General features: G+C 35.9%; 1 protein-coding gene and 1 pseudogene across 1 annotated transcript; both read right to left on the bottom strand.

Moving 5' to 3' along the window:
• Positions 1-1,389: 1,389 nt before the first annotated feature.
• LOC102603683 (cullin-1-like) lies at positions 1,390-13,238 on the bottom strand. The gene is made up of 20 exons (XM_006342720.2): positions 13,097-13,238; positions 8,157-8,356; positions 7,974-8,073; positions 7,060-7,245; positions 6,532-6,579; positions 6,247-6,450; positions 6,047-6,124; positions 5,800-5,889; positions 5,648-5,728; positions 5,504-5,566; positions 3,597-3,632; positions 3,441-3,527; positions 3,176-3,325; positions 3,017-3,072; positions 2,809-2,929; positions 2,574-2,735; positions 2,251-2,394; positions 1,925-2,143; positions 1,665-1,832; positions 1,390-1,574 (listed from the first exon to the last, which is right to left on the bottom strand). The coding sequence occupies exons 2-20, from the start codon at positions 8,288-8,290 to the stop codon at positions 1,473-1,475; spliced, it is 2,229 nt and encodes a 742-aa protein (XP_006342782.1). The 5' UTR covers positions 8,291-8,356; positions 13,097-13,238; the 3' UTR covers positions 1,390-1,472.
• Positions 13,239-13,452: 214 nt separating this feature from the next.
• Positions 13,453-14,548, bottom strand: LOC102595072 (cullin-1-like; annotated as a pseudogene).
• Positions 14,549-17,482: the final 2,934 nt, after the last annotated feature.

Genomic DNA, 17,482 nt, shown 5'->3' on the forward strand with positions numbered 1-17,482 from the left:
TTCTCATCAACAAGGGGGAGATGCATCTGCATACATTTACAGCAATATCCTCATGGGGTAAGTTATGTAGTGCAACATTCATAGTAGAAAGGCTAACCTTACTCATCATTAATTGTACCTTGATCCTCCTCATTTTGCCAGTGAACTTTGAGTTGAACTCAAAGACATCAGTCGGAGAAATTGTTTTGGTGGTTGGTTCCTTGTTGAGAATCTTGTACTTCGGACATAAAAGGGAATGAAGAAGCCGAACAACATCATCATCTGATAGGTTTAATTGGCCCATGATTTCCTGATAACTCAATATATCTGATGCATTAAAGAGAAGCAGAGCAGAAGCCTACGAAAAGGAAGTCTCAATATCGTTTTCTCATTGATAACGTAATAAAAGTGTTCCAAATTAGGGCTTAATGACAAGTGAATTTTAATATATCGATCAAACTCTTTTCCTTTTCTTTTTTGGGCTGTTGATGAAACAATAATAAAGAACGAATATTGATTATGCCATAAGAACATTAATATGAAATCGATATAACAACGAGAGCAAGAAAATATTAAGATTCAAGATCTTTTCCATATGTAAGGGCTTACTTAAAGGGTAAAAAAGTTACAGATACTAGGCAAAAAGCTATTTTGCCACCTAAAAAGGCTATTATCACCAACACTTGTGTACTTTCACATGCCTAAGATTTGGCTCTAGGCTCGAGGATGATTGGTGTCAGATCAGAGACCATTACACACTTGACCCGGCTATGTAAACATATGGTGTTTCTCATAATTTCTATTACTAGCTAGTTATGTAATTTTATGTAGCATATTTTTGTAACCTTATGAGTGTTAATATATCGAGCTGGTATCTTCTATCTACAAAGCCATACAATTCAGATTCAGGTCTGAATGTCATTCCGAAGCTACAAGTTTTTCACATCTGTAAAGTTTGGGATAATGGACCTAAAACTTAGGCAAGTGATTCATTCAATAGATAACTGTTGAGTAATGAGGTTCCAGATCCAATAAACTTGCCCAAGGTTGAAAGAAGGCCCCATAAGGACCACCAAGGTTCAAATCACAATCTACAAAGAACCAAGAAAGTAGGATTGTAGAGCATATCCTAAAAGTAATTACCATTGTGCTAAATCCAGAGAGGGTAAGCTGTGACTAGAATATTACATTTACTCAAAACTCGAACAGATAGCTGACAAACACGGAATAGAGCACGCGAAAGGGCCATATAAGACTGGAAGAAGTTAAGGCAATCTCAACTGAAGTATCTGAGAGGCAATTCTACTTTTTCCTGAGATCTTAAGTTCTTAACCATTTGTACAAAATGATTCAAGCTCCTGATGCAAGGCAATAAAAGGTCCAGGAAGGTAGGAGTTGCAGAAATCCGTCTTCATCTTGGGCGGCATGTTTCTCCTCCTATGTCGATTGCAGAAGTCCTGTAAACATCACTCATTCACCATGATTTGCACAAATCATACCAAGTACTTGAACAAGTTTGGTTTATCTTTGTCCCTCTCAAGGTAATCTCTAGTTATCAAATCTTCAATTCTCTTCTTGATAGCTTTGACATCAGGCTATGAGTATCCAAAACAAAGTAATTAGCTCAGTTGAACTTGAATAATGAACATGAAAATTGAGAAGCAGAAGTTTATCCCTGAGGATACCTTGAACATCCGTCCCAACTGCTCAACGCATTCAATGACCAGTTGCTGGTAGCCCAGTACTTTACGACTCTTCATAATACGCACAATCGAAGCATCTATAGCATACCGCCTATCCTTGTCAACGTTTTCAATTACCTTTTTCTTCTCATCAACAGGAGCCAGAGGTAACTGCATACCATTACAGCAATATCCTCACTGGGTCAGTAATGTAGTGCAACAATTCATAGTACAAAGGCTAACCTTACTCATCATTATTGTACCTTCATCCTCCTCATTATGTCAGTGAACTTTGAGTTGAACTCAAAGACATCAGTCGGAGAAATTGTTTTGGTGCTTGGCTCCTTGTTGAGAATCTTGTACTTCGCACACGAAAGGGAATGAAGAAGCCGAACAACATCATCATCTGACAGGTTTAATTGTGTCATGATTTCCTGATAACTCAATCTATCTGATGCATTAAAGAGCAGCAGAGCAGAAGCCTACAAAAAGGAAGAAATCTCAATCTCGTTTTCTCATTGATAAGGTAATAAAAATGTTTCAAACTAACTAAGCCTATCCGATTTCAAAAAGTAAGCCAACAATCAACCTGATAAGTAGTGACAACGAGCTCAATAGACTTTGGCTCAAATTTTCCATTTATAATGCAAGTTCCCAAAGAGTATATCCACGTAAGCTTCCTGTGCTTCGTTTCTGTTTGATAAAACTGCTTGAATACTTCAACGCACCTAATCTGACAATGCGCAACATAAAATGAATCATTGACAAGACGTTTGAGAAGAAATATGATTCAAGCAAAAAAAACATGCATCATTCTTTGCCGAAAGAGAAGAACTTCAGCAAGAGGAACAAGGGTCAAAATCATGATAAAATCAACTGCATAATGACATTAAACATATTTATATGATATACCATTTCTGTTGGGAGGTTGAGATCAAAAGACTTGTAGCTAGGCCAGAAGCCAGTATTCAAGACAGTCACCGTCAAGTCAATTCCTGGATTTGCTATTGGATTGTTGCTCACGTACTCCTCAAAGCTGGCTTGATTTTCCCTTACCAATGTCAAATCTGTGACCTATAGGACGAGAAGAAGAATGTCACCAGAGAACATAGCCTCAAATTCAGAATAATTGATCTGGGTAGTTTACCATTCCCTCCATCTTTAATGTGAACTGCCCCCCACACTGCTGCTTCAACTTTGTTATGATACTTCTCTCATGTTCAACATTGGCACTCTTATTAAATAACAACCGCCGAGCTAGCTTTTTCCTGAAAAAAAAGGAAGTCATTAACTTGTAACAGAAAAGAAGCTACTATTCAAGTAGTGGTTGAGATACAGAGTAGAGGTAACTCTACCTATAGAATTCTGCAAACAAGTCCTTATCACTAATATAAGCTAGCAGCTTTACCACCTGCAAGTGAAATCTATTATCAGCTTCTGCTCCAGTTGTACAAAGAAAAAGCAGATGCTCTAGAAGAAAAGAAGGGAAGGGGATTTATAGAGAAAGAGCTCACCTTCTCCAATGTCTCTTCTATGGCTTCATCTCTCAATTTCTCACTCCCGCCTCTTTTGAGAATGTTGTCGCAGAATGTGGCAAGAATTTCAGTGCTTGAGCTACCAGCAACACCCTTGTTGCAGAAAAGCTCGAAAGCTTCTTTAAGTGCCTAGAAAGTGACAAAGGGGACAGATATTAGCAATTTACTTTTACCCTTATGCACAGACCTAATGCACAGAGTAGAACAATTAAATTAGACAACTATCATTCCTTCCAACACATACCTTGTGAAAAAGTATGTGGTTTTGGAAACAACTATTCACATATGCCAAATATTTATCATGAAGCTCAATGACTTTCCGAACAAAAACCTGAAAATTCAGAAGTTAACCGCCGAAAACATATTAAAGGATCAGATAACAGATTTACTAAGGGATTACCTGTTCCTGCAAACCAACCACATCTCTCTTATCTGCCTGTTTAAGAACACTAGTTGATCAGAAAGAACGCAAGACATTGAGCAATTATATTAAATGCACTCACAAAGAAATACCAGTCTCATCTTTTAGAGAATCATCCCTAAAAAGATGAAATGAATTAATTTTGACATTGTTCTAGCCAGCAGAAGAAGAAAAGTTAAAATACATAAAAGAAGGAAAAGAGACAAAAAGTACTTGTTGGTTTCCTAAGCAACTGCTCATGCACTTTCTCTAAGATAAGTATCAAATTTGATGGGGGGTTCTGCTTTAAAGAAACGTTTACCATCTTTTTTAAGTAGCATTCCCAACCACCAAATAAAGTAAATGAAACAAAACAATCATTGAGATGGAAGTCCAACTTTGTGATTTCATGCTTTTGATACAAAAGAGAAGATATGATGTTCTGAAGAAATCTCTGAACAAAACTCATCAAAAGCACAATATGGAAATTAAAAAAGCAGAAAAGCAATATGTTACGAACAAGGGTTGTGGTGGAGTGGTAAGTAATCCCTACTCCTTAAAAAGCACAATATGGAAATTAAAAAAGCAGAAAAGCAATATGTTACGAACAAGGGTTGTGGTGGAGTGGTAAGTAATCCCTACTCCTTAAAAAGCACAATATGGAAATTAAAAAAGCAGAAAAGCAATATGTTACGAACAAGGGTTGTGGTGGAGTGGTAAGTAATCCCTACTCCTTAATCAGGTCTCCGGTTAGAGTTCCCTTGGTTATGGAGTCGCATTAATTACGGAGCGCTTTACCCCAGTGTGAGACATCCTGGCGCGAACTCGGATTACTCGAGCCCCAATGCGGGTACTGAACACCGGGTGGTAAGCCGGAAAAAAAATAAAAAAATAGCAAAATGCTCTAATCAGCAATAAATAGCTAGTCTCACAAACTGACAGCTCAAGATGTGATACACAATATATTCTAGCAGTCATCTCCCCTTTTCAAGGGATTGCTGCTTTTTGAGAAAGGTCCCTGAACTTATTGTCTCTAACTTTTTTCACTGAGTTTAGAATAACTTTTTACTTGATGTATTGTGAAGCAGCATGAGCTTTCTAATGAATGGATTTTCCCTTTCTCTAATATTTATATCAAGCATTTTCCAGGGACAATCCCCCCACCCACCCCCACCCTAATGGTGTTGAACCTTCTTCTTATTCATGCCTCTCAACAACTTTAACCCAGAAAATTAGTCTAGGACCATCAGGGACAAAATCAAACAAGCACAACCCTGCCTGCCTATCATTTGTTATGAAATATGGATGAATTTTTCCCTCAGCATTCATCAAATAACTAATGATCAAGTTGCTAGGCTCACAATTTAATTCCCTCAACCATGTCATCATATGTACTATTGCGACGCAGGACAATGGACACTGTCACCTTACTCAGAGGGTTCCACTTCCAACATTTTGAAGTCTCCTCCCATTCACCACCATAATCACCACTATATTCAGCAAACGACATAATAAGCCAGTAATGGTCGATGCTACTGCTCACTGCTTGATGATTTTTAAATACTAGAAAAAAGAAAACCACGGGGATAGATCTCTTATAGGTCAGATGAGCTACTGGAATGGTGAAATGTAACAACAAAATGTCGCTGCAAAAACGACTGGAAAGAGGCTGCTGGAAAAACGAGCTCTTCTATAATGGATGAAATATTTCGAGCTTCTACAACAATGGAGAACTACAATGGCTGATCTTGAGGAGGTTTTTGTCATGTGGAGTAATTTTCCAGTGAAAAGCTTCAATTTTTGGCCAGAAAATCGGCAAGGAGCTATTTTGTATTTTTTAAGATTTTGTGAGTTTTTTTTGGAGGGAAAGAAACAGATTTTGTGAGAAAAGGGTAGATTGTACAAACCTTTTTATTGCTAGCAGCATCTTCAGCCTGTTTTACCAAAGCTGTCCCTTCAGCAGTAACATGCTGCATTCAGATTAAAAAGAAGGATACATGAAGTAACTTATAGGCATACAATTGAGAAGATGAGGTCATGAGATCACAAACCTGCTTAAAAGTATTGGCCACATGGTCTAAGCCTCGAGGGATCTTAGAAAAGAGCCTATACATCCTTGATAAATCTTCAACCTAATAAAATAATCATGATTGTGTCAATTACTGCAAAAAAAAAACATGGTCATTAAGATGCTGCTAACTACCTTATCATCTCTTAGTAACGCATGGCATCCAGAGTGCTCCTTCTCAAGAAGTTGAGTGGCATACACAGACAACAACTCATGTTGCACTTTCTGCAGAAAGGTGAGAGGAGTAAAGTTGCAGCTAATTTAAAGTTGATAGGCTAGATCCAGAAAAAAGAAGATGTGAACAATAAAAACTGATAGCAACATCCACCATTTTGAAGGCTAAAGTTCCAGTAAAGAAAAAAGATTAAGAGCTAGAATGAACCTCAAGCAACTTTGTCTCGCTGCTTGAATGGAGATAATGAGAGACCCTATCCTTCTCCCGTTTCAAGCACTCCTCGGCCTAAAGGAACATTGACATGATTATGTAGGTTAGCATATGGAATTTAACCAGAAAAAAGGCAGACAGAAGAAGCAACAAGGAAAGAATGCAGAATTAAGGGGTTGCATATGCAGTATACTAACTTTCAGCATATAATTTGGACATGAATCTTCGATGATCCAGTTAGAAGCTTTGCAAGAATAATAAGCCATTGTGTCCTTGAGCATTGCAGCTTCAAAACCGTTCTCATAATAATCCATTAACCCCATTCCAATTTCAACATATATATCTAGCACATTCTTTAGTAGAGCTCTGTCAATTTGCTCTCCCTCACGCTCTTGATCAATCTGGTTAGAGGAATGTTGTTGCTCAATTAAAAGGAAAAAAAGAAATGGTAGTGAGAACTCAGAGCAAGACAAAAGGGATACCAGAGATATAACAACATCCCCGACTTTTCCATTCAACTCTTGGTAGACCTGAAATAGAAAACAGTTGCCAGTAAGATATTACCTCTGTCCCAATTTATGTGATACTCTTTCTTTTTTAGTCAGTCCACAAAAAAGGGACATCTTTCCATATTAGTAACAATTTAACTTCAAACTCCTTGTTTTACTTAAGTTCATATAGCTTACTTTATACCACAAGTTTCAAAATTCTTTCTTTTTCTCTTAAAACTCCGTGCCCAGTCAATCACCTTCACATAATTGGGATGGAGGGACTAAATGATAACATCTTCTCGTAAAAGGATGTGGCAGCAGTTGACTAGTATACTGTCAAACTGAAAACCAAATTCTAGAAGAGGCAAAACCCAGAAAATAGAAATAAAAAGATCAATATAGAAGCGATGAGCTGAACTCAGTTCTTTAACCAAGAGAGCAGGTGGAGATGTATTAATAGATGACAATAGAAACAAAGTTTTGACGAAAAGAAAAAAGAGAAGGAGAACTGTAAATTACCTGATCACGGAAGCAAGTTAATCCAACTTCTATAAGTCCCGGCAGAGATCTCTGGACAATCAAATAGCGTTCAAGATACTGGAAGAATCTCGACAACCATTTGACCATGACCTTATGATTTAACCACCTTTTTACCAGCTCTCGCAACATGAGCTCGTCATGTTTTTCTCTCAAAGAAGGCAATACCTAATTTGAAATTGAATTGCAATGTGAAATTTAGATAAGGTAGAATTATTTGGAGAAACAAAAATTAGGTAAACAAACTTTAACCTAAATTTGAGTTTTCATCATTTTAAACTCCTAAGAAAAATTGCATGCCTAAAATAACATACAAAAAATCCGTGTAATTTAGCTGTGTTTTGAAACTTCTATCCACTTTCCCCGTATCCTTTTCTTAATATGCTATGGAATAAAGAAGCAGCAAGAGCAGACTTTCTAAATTTGAATCATATAATTATGGGAATAAAACTAAAAGATAATATGCCTCTTGGGAAAGCAATGCCTGAATTACATAAACATTCACATCCCAAAAAAATGTTGATACTTGCACATGGATCCTTATTAAATAAAATCATGGAGGGCAGAAAATAAAATCACAGAAGGAACCAAGGAAACTACCCATACTAAGCCCTCTTTGTTACATGGCTAAAATTGAAAAATAAAATAGAAACAAAGGGCTCACCAGACTAATGATTTTTTGTTTCTTTATTAGAGATATCATTTTTTTAAGTTCCAAATATTCTAGAATGATACATAGAGAGCAAACAATCAAGAATGGTACGTGGATATAACAAACATCATAGAAAAATTAAGAATAATACTTCTCAAAAATTCTTATTTTTCTTGTTTTATTGTAGTACCTTGTTTAATTTCTACTAATGTGAAATGTGAATGAAAACTGCAGCTACCCTTACCGTTGTTATGATATATTCTTCAAAAGCTTCACGATATTTATCATACAGCTGTTGAGAATAATCATGTAGGGGATTGTGAGAACACATATTGTAAATTGTCCTGTTAGTAGACTTAAGGAAACAAAAGGTGAATCAAATCCAAGTTATCCACATGCCTAACAGTGTGGGAGTCTAAAAGGATACGAATACATCATCATATAGTCCTCTGAGTTAAACTGCGGCTCAGGCAGCCCTTCTAGAATGTTTTTCAGCTTTGTTATGCCCCTTTGAATGATGCCCCATCCATGTTCCAGATCGATTGTGCTACGTTGGTTCATTGTGATTTCAATATCTTCACAATTTAACAGAATGCAACCCTACAAAAATTCCAAACACCTGTGGCCCTGTTCCAAACTAAATAACATCACCAATTAAACTCAACAAAATATAGTAAGAAGATCAAGAAATTTTTAAGTCAGTCAGAAAATCAAATCACATTAATATTTGACTTTACTGTTGATAATGAACAAACAAATGACAGAAAGAATGCTCTTATTATATATCAAAATCTGATGTTGGACAGGCTACAAACTTGGCTTTATCCTTGAAATATGGACCAGAATACTTGGGTTTTAAGGCTTCAAAGTGGGGGCTGTTAAGGAGCGATACATACTAAAAATAGCACAAGTTCCTTGAGCCATTTCTGTGTCTCACTATAGAAAGGGTAGTAGAATATGACACAAAATCAAGAACAGGAAACAGGATTACATATTGGAGGCTTAAATTCAAGAAATACAAAGAAGAGAGAAGATAAAGGAGCACAATAATAGAATCCAATAATAAAGGAACGAATCAAAGTTCACTAACTAGAAATATCCCGAATTACCATAGTTATAGATGCCTAATTGGAAAAGGTAGTGGGTTTTTATTGGTTCAGTATGATCTTGGTCTTCTAAAGATTCTATACCACTCTGAATTAGATATTTAGTTGGGTGTAAAGGACTTTCAGTATAATGAATTATGAAGAACAAATGAACCATTTATGTAACTAAGCAAGTCCAAACTCCAAAATTTTAGAAGTGCTGAGATAAGCTTAAAGTAAAAGTACATGTCACAAAAAAAAGCCTTAGAGAGAGTTCCACAAGAGAACAATAATGTGCAGCAGAGACTACCTACATCGAGCCGAAATAGAAACCCTAAGTAATTACCTCATCCGCTATTGATATTTACTTGCCAACAAATCATCTAAGCTCATGAGTCATAGAAAAATAACTCACAGGTATAACACAATATTCATGTGAGCTTACTTTTTTTTTTTTGAACATTAATATTCATGTGAGCTTACTTTGTATTCATGCTTATTGCTCGGTGAAAACGAATTCTACTCTAAGTTCTATTTAGGGATTGATTCAGCAATAGTTTTGCAAGGTCTTAACATCCTTTGCCCTGGAAAAGGGCACTTTTCAGGAAACTGTAGTTATTGGACTAGTACCCACATGGTAACATCATTTTTGTTGTGACATGAGACATGTCAACTGGTATCATATGATACATCTCTAAGCACATTCAACTTAATTGATTGATTCCTAACGATTCTGACTTGGTTCCCGAAGACTTGATAAGAATTCTTCAAGAACTAAGTTTCACCATGTTATTCCTAAGACCTAGATAAACTAGACTTACCAAAGTTGCACACTTGGCTCTAAAATAAATGAACTTTTAAATTTTTTTCAGTGTTCCATCAAAAAAAGAAAACCGTAAACAACATTTTCCAATAAACGTATATAAAACAATAAAATCGGGGAACCCTAAACCCAAAAGTTCTCTTCTCTCTCTCTCTCTCAATCGAAATATGGCGTGAATAGCAGCCATGGCTGCTTCGCCCTCTCCCCAGCCTATGGTTGTGGGAGAGAAAAACGCCAACCCTAATACAGGTCGCACATATGCTTAGTCAATCAGCGAGAATCAAACAATATACTGAGAAATCTCTCAAACCAGTCAGTCTTTTACATGGAGAACCCATGGTGGTTTTTGACTCCAAAGACCTTGAAACGTTTATCACGGAGGAGAATCTAAAATACGCTCTCATAGCCAAATTCTCACATGGAAGGCCTGAACTTCCAGATTTACGGAAAATATTGCCTCAACAATTAAGATTTAAGGGTGAATGTAACATTGGGTTATTAGAAAGTCGACATGTGCTGTTGCGGTTCACTTTGAAGGAAGATTATATTGCAATCTTTTCTAAAACTAGTAGGTCGATTAAGTTTGCCGGTACTGTTATACCGTTCAGAATCCAAAAGTGGACTCCTTCTTTTAGTCCTATGGAAGAAACCTCCATTGCAATGGCATGGATTTCTTTCCCAAGTTTACCCTGTCAATATTTTGCTCGTAATGCTCTATTTTCAATGGCTTCAGTAGTTGGACAACCTCTTGATGTGGATCAAGCGACCAATGATAAAACACGACCTAGTACTGCAAGGGTAAAAGTTGAGTGGATCTGTTAAGGACGCTTCCAAAAAGAATTAGAGTTCAATTCAAAAATTCATAGACGAGATTACAAAAGTATGGCAAAAAATCAGGTATTATTATTTACCATATTATTGTAAGAGATGTAAACATCAGGGGCATAGAGAAGTTGATTGTCGAACTCTCACTGATGGTCAAGTTGATGCCACGGTCAGTGAAAATCATATTGAAGGAGAAAAATTTCAAGGTCATCTTCGTGTTCATCTCAATGCTAAAAAAGCTGATTCAAATAGGCTGGAAGTTGGTGAAAAGGATGACGAAGGAACAATTAAAGATTTAGAGATAGGGGCTGAAAAGAGTGGTGTTAAACATCAAAATTTGGTGCACCAAAATTCTGGCCAGCGTCTGGGCAAAGCAGTGTTAGACGACTACTCTTCTAGGAATTGAATGTTATCCTTAATTCCTCAAACTGATGAGTTTTCACGGCAAAAAAATACTTCTCCCAACCAACAAAGTTGTAATTCAGCTGATCATGTTGAAGTTGAAGAGCAACTCGTTGTGGATACAAATCAATCCAACGATGCACAATTTGCGCAAAAAATTAACGAGATAAAAGAGAATGAAGTTGTTGCTGAAAATTCAAGTATGAGGCAAGGTGATAAGCATACTCCTGAGAAACTTCACGATGCTATACAGACGCCAAAATCTGATGTGGTGATTTGCAACCTTTGGAACCTATCGATTTGCAAGTTGAAATTTCTAGTCGTGATGAGAATGCAACTGGGAATTGGAACACAATTGCACAAAAAAAATCAATTTCTATGTGTATTGGTTCCTCGGCAAGTCGAAGTATATCTCCATGCCTTGAAAATAAGCAGCAGCTAACTACTAATGTAGTAGTGCAATCTAATGAACCGAAGGACATCGTTTGTACAAATCCATTTGAAGCACTCGAGGTGGAGAAAGAATTAGAGTTAGTTGATTCTAATCCCATGAAGGAGCAAACTTTGGTTCAAGTTGATTTTGATAATAATATACAATCAGCTAGCATGCCAACTTGAGTATGTAGCATGCAGACCAAAAAAAATGACAGAGTTATGAGTCCTACATTATATATCTCTAATCCTGAAGTAGCTAAGATTATTCAAGAAAGTGAGGCTGCCATGTTGCTCAAACCCAATTCAGCGATCAAGTCACCCATGGTCACATCGAACACCTCAGCTCATGAGGACTCGAAAGAAAAACAAAGGGAGATGAGTACTCCTACGTGGGCTGATTTGGTGATGAAGAAGAGCATGTTTCACCACTTCTTTTGAATAGAAAATTAAGTCCATAAGCTTTGGAAATTTGTACCTAAAAGTATAATTGCAAAGAAGAATGAACAAGAGGCCTTAGCATCAGAATTTAGTCCAACTAGGGGTTATGATAGTGATTTGGGCGATGATTCTTTTAATGAGGATGAGGAAGAAAATATGTTGGATGTATGTTTTGATAAAGTGGCTAGGGATGGGGATATCTCACCTCGGCATCAAAGAAGTGGAAGCAACGAAAACAAAAAGAAGACACATGGGAGGCAGCACAGTTGGGATGGTAAAGTGACAAGAGAGTTTGTTCCAAGGCACCTACCGATGCGACAGGCAAAGCAGAATCATACGACAGTGTCAATAGCTTCAACAAGATCCAATACATCCAAGAAGAAATGATGAACTATCAAGTTTTGTTGGACAGATTTGAAGAAGACAAGATGAAAATACTTCAGGTTACTTATCTATTATTTTTAATTCACGCATTTGTAAAAGTAAGTTTGAGGTTGATAACTCAACTTTCTTCTTGGATTTTATATTTGTGCATTTTTCAAGTATTCTCATTTGTAATATCATCATAGAGTGTATTACAAATTACGTGATGATCATAGAATACCTAGTTCTCTCTAGCTCTTATTTTGTCATGCTTGTTAATTAGTAGAGGTTCGTTGCCTCATTAGGATTGACAAGGTAAGGCATTGCCCCCCTTGCTTGTACTTATTTCTATCGAGGATTTTTATATTTAAAAAAAAAACAATAAACGTATATAAATTAATAAGTAAATAAAACTGAGAATGCCAAAAGAAAATACAGTTCAAAGACACTAAAAAGCTAAGTTGCTCGGATCCTTCAAAAATACACTATTTTTGGAGGATCCGAGGCACAACCGTCGACAATTTTGAAGAGTCCGAGCAGCATAGCTGAAAAGTCTAAAGTTTCAGGCAGTTAATGACATAAAACAAAGTTCTGGAATCAGTAGTTCATATTGAATTTCTAGTTCACATGAATGCCGTCAGTTGCAACAAAGAATGAATCAAAAATTAAACTCAAACCCTACCAGTAATGAACATTAAACCCCCACTATACCTAACTTCAAAAGGACAAAACACTCATGCTCAAAATCAACTATAGAGAAATAAAAAAACAACATAAACTAGTCCATCAATCACAGCTCTGAAGATCGCAAAATCAACCACAACAAAACAGCATAGTTTCAATACTACTGGAAACAAAATCAACAACAGGATCAATCCAAAGCAAAGGAAGAAGCAATTAAACCAAAACCAGCACATCAATTATGCATCATAGGTATATACATACGTGGAACAGTTTACATCGAATCGGATCTCACAATTTAACCAGAAAATATACCTGTGATGTCACCGGAGAGCGAAGGAATTTGCTGAAAGAGTGATCGGAGAGTCTAGACCCGATGAGGGAACAACACGGAGCTGCCAGGAACCATTGATGAGAAGAAGAGAATTGGGACAGATGTGGATCTCTCTTTCCCTTTTTATGTGTTTTTCCTATTTCCTCAAAAAAACCCTTATACTTCTAACTATTTCCATTTTTGCCGCGGCAAATTCTTGGTTTTTCATTCAGGGTTATTGCAAATCAATCCCTATTATTTTTGGGTTTTATGCATTTTTACCTCAAGTGTGTTGTCTTTTCTTTTTCTTTTTTGATTATGTAGTTTATATTTTCCAATTTTTCTATATTTGATCTTGAAAAATATTTTCTCTGAGAAAATGACTTTCCTAATGAATATAGGGAAAATGAGTTGCATAAGTGACATTTCAAGTTTATTGTCTCTTGTTAGCCACCCAATCCCCCACCCCGACTACTTGAAGCATCTATAGCATATTGCATATCCTTGTCAACGTCTTCAATTACCTTTTTCTTCTCATCAACAGGAGGGATAGGTATCTGCATACCATTACAGCAATATCCTCACGGGGTCAGTAATGTAGTGTAACAATTCAAAGTAGAATGGCTAACCTTACTCATCATTAATTGTACCTTGATCCTCCTCATTTGGTCAATGAACTTTGAGTTGAACTCAAAGACATCAGCCAAAGAAATTATTTTGGTGTGTGGCTCCTTGTTGAGAATCTTGTACTTTGCACATGAAAGGGAATGAAGAAGCCGAACAACATCATCATTGATAGGTTTATTTGTGTCATGATTTCCTAATAACTCAATCTATCTGATGCATTAAAGAGCAGCAGAGCTGAAGCCTACGAAAAGGAAGAAGTCTCAATCTCGTTTTCTCATTGATAACGTAATAAAAATGTTTCAAATAAACTAAGCCAATCCGATTTTAAAAAGTAAGCCAACAATCAACCTGATAAGTAGTGAAAACGAGCTCAATAATCTTTGGCTCAAATTTTCCATTTATGTTGCAAGTTCCCAAAGAGTATATCCATGTAAGTTTCCTGTGCTTCCTTTTGTTTGATAAAACTCCTTGAATACTTCAACGCACCTAACCTGACAATGCGCAACATAAAATGAATCAATGACAGGACGTTTGAGAAGAAAAATGAATTAAAATATTGATATAATATACCATTTCTGCTGGGAGGTTGAGATCAAAAGACTTGTAGCTAGGCCAGTAGCCAGTAGTCAAGACACTCACCGCGCGCCAAGTCAATTCCTAGATTTGCTATTGGATTATTGCTCAAATACTCTTACTCTTCAAAGCTGGCTTGATTTTCCCTCGCCAATGTTAAATCTGTGACCTATAGGAAGAGAAGAAGAATGTCACCAGAGAACATAGCCTTAAATTCAGTATAATTGATCTGGATAACTTACAATTCCCTCCATCTTTGATGTGAACTTCCCCCACACTGCTGCTTCAACTTTGTTAGGTAAATTCTCTCATGTTCATCATTGGCACTCTTATTAAATAACAACTGTCGGGCTAGCCTTTTCCTGGTAAAAAAAAGGAAGTCATAAACTTGTAACGGAGAAGAAGCTACTATTCAAGTAGTGGTTGAGATACAACGTAGAGGTAACTCTACCTATAGAATTCTGCAAACAAGTCCTTATCACTAATATAAGCTAACAGCTTTATCACCTGCAAGTGAGATCTATTATCAGCTTTCTGTTGCTCGAGTAGTACGAAGAAAAAGCAGTGTCTCTAGAGGAAAAGAAGGGGAAGGCATCTATAGAGCAAGACCTCACCTTCTCCAACGTCTCTTCAATGGCTTCATCACTCAATTTCTCATTCCCGCCTTTTTTTAGAATGTTGTCACAGAATGTGGCAAGAAGCCATTGAGCTACCAGCAATGTAGAAAAGTTCGAAAGCTTCTTTTAAGTGCCTAGAAAGTGACAAAGGGGACACATATTAGCAATTTACTTTTACCCTAATGCATAGACCTAACGCACAGAATAGAATAATTAAGTAGCGTTTGGATATGCAAATTGATATGGAAAATCAGCTTTTGGTCGTGCGATTTCAATTGATTTAATCTCATAATTTCATACAATGAGATAAAATTTAAATTCTCCAAAAATCATATTTGAATCAAATCATGATTTGTGTTATAAATATAGTGAATGTTTATCTTTCATACAAAATTTAGGAAGCCTCACTTCCATATCATATAAATAGAGGGATTGCCTTCATTTTAGAGAGATAAAAAGTCATCTCTCTTCTCCCTTCTTCTTCTCATTATTTTATATAGTTTCATATATAATACGTTATCAGCACATGACTCTAATCAATAGAGAAATTAGATAGTAAGGTAAAACTGTCGATTGTATTTTGTCTGCTACAAAATCATCCCTAAGGTATGATAAGATTTATTAAGCATATGTGTCTTTAAAGTATTCTGACCGAACACTTTTGAAAAGTAAATCTTGAAACAAGATGCAGACTAATACATATCTGTATAAGGAATAGCCTATATGTGGTCATCATTGCTTGTTTCTAATTAATCTTGTTCTTAATTTAATTTTATATTCTATATGAAATTCTTAGAGGTACAAAATGTAATTGATCGAGAGTAAGAAGATGGATTCAAGTTCAATCGCATTAAAAGGATAAGACGATGGATTCAAGTCCAATCGCATCAAGAGGGTAATACAATAAATTCATGTTTGATCGCACCAAGAGGGTAAGACATCAAATTTATGTCCAAGTGCACCGTGATTATAAGATGTTGGGCTTAAGTCCCATAGATTTATGACCTAAAACGCCTTTATATAGATAAAACGTTGGGTTTGAGGCTCAATGCACTGTAATGATGAAATAATGACGGCTAAGACAAAATAATGTGTTTTTGATGAAAATTAGTCATGAAACATATCCCATTAAAACCGCTTCATTCTCTTAAAGTGAATGTGGTAGCAGTCCTTAATATGTATGAAAGAAGACGAGTGATTAAACAATGCACATGAATATGAAATGAGTTACTAAGTTCTCATAATTTGATATACTTAAATGATTGTGTTCCATTCATGAAGAATGAGAACTTTTGATAAATGCCAAAAAATACATATTCATTCTCTGAAGTAGATTAGGTGTATGTCCACCATGCTAGGGGTGGAAAAGGTCGTGATCTTGGTCATAGACATGATATGAACAAGAATGTCTCTGGGTAGACATGTGTTATAGAAAAGTTCTCTGTTTTATTTTCTGATTTATATTGGACAAAAATTAGTGTAATTAAGACACATTCTATAGTAAATCAAAAGATTACTAATTTCAATTCTCAGATCGTCCGGGACATCCTGAGTCTATAATGATGAGACGAATTATGAAAAATTCAAATGGACTTCCATTAAAGAACCTAAAGATTCTTTTAAATAGTGAATTTTCTTGTACTACTTGTTATCAAGGCAAGTTAATGGTGAAATCATCAGAAAGTTGAGATTGAATTTCCCGCGTTCTTGGAATGTATACATGTGGATATTTATGGACCTATTCACCCACTTAGTAGGTCGTTTAGATACTTCATGGTCCTAACAAATGTTTCTTCTAAATGGTTTTATGTCTGCCTCAATTTGGCATTTGCAAAATTATTGGCATAATAATATGCTTATGAACATAGTTTCGTGATAATCAGATTAAGTTCATTCGCCTTGATAACTCTATAGAGTTTTAATCCCAAGTATTAAATGATTATTGCCTATCGATTGGGGTTGAATACACCCAATAGTGAATGTGATAGTGCAAAATAAAGCTTACTAGTATATATGTGCATTTTATCGTAATGGGATCATGTCACCTCCAAATGAGGTAGAGTAATTGAAAAGAAATAAATCCGAAATTTACTCTCAGATTAATAAAATTGAAATTTGCTCATATAATAGTAAATTATAAATTTAAACATGTCATGTAGAAAGTTGAAATAAAAGTTTCTAAAAAAGGAAAAATGTCATTCTTTTCTAATCAGACTAAAAAGGAAAGTAGATCAAACAAATTGAAACGGAAGAATTATATTATATAGAGAAGAATTTTTATTTATTTATCTTCCTAATACATACTTTAGAGTTTTTTCAGATGGTAATTTGATGAGTTGAGCTCCACATATTATTACAGGAGACACCATACCTTCATAGGTCATACTAATCATTATCGTTCTACTGTCCAAATTTTGAATTGTCATTCAAGAATAAATGACATGTTTGATGACATTTGTTTAGCCAAAAAATGTGTTTGTAGTAATAGTTAAATTTGTGAAATTGGAGATTAAGGACATATGAATTAATATCGATCTTACATTCTCTTTTTTTTGTGGGGTGGGTGGGGTG

Source organism: Solanum tuberosum, unplaced genomic scaffold (assembly GCF_000226075.1).
Source record: "Solanum tuberosum cultivar DM 1-3 516 R44 unplaced genomic scaffold, SolTub_3.0 scf00035, whole genome shotgun sequence".
Classification (NCBI taxonomy): domain Eukaryota; kingdom Viridiplantae; phylum Streptophyta; class Magnoliopsida; order Solanales; family Solanaceae; genus Solanum; species Solanum tuberosum.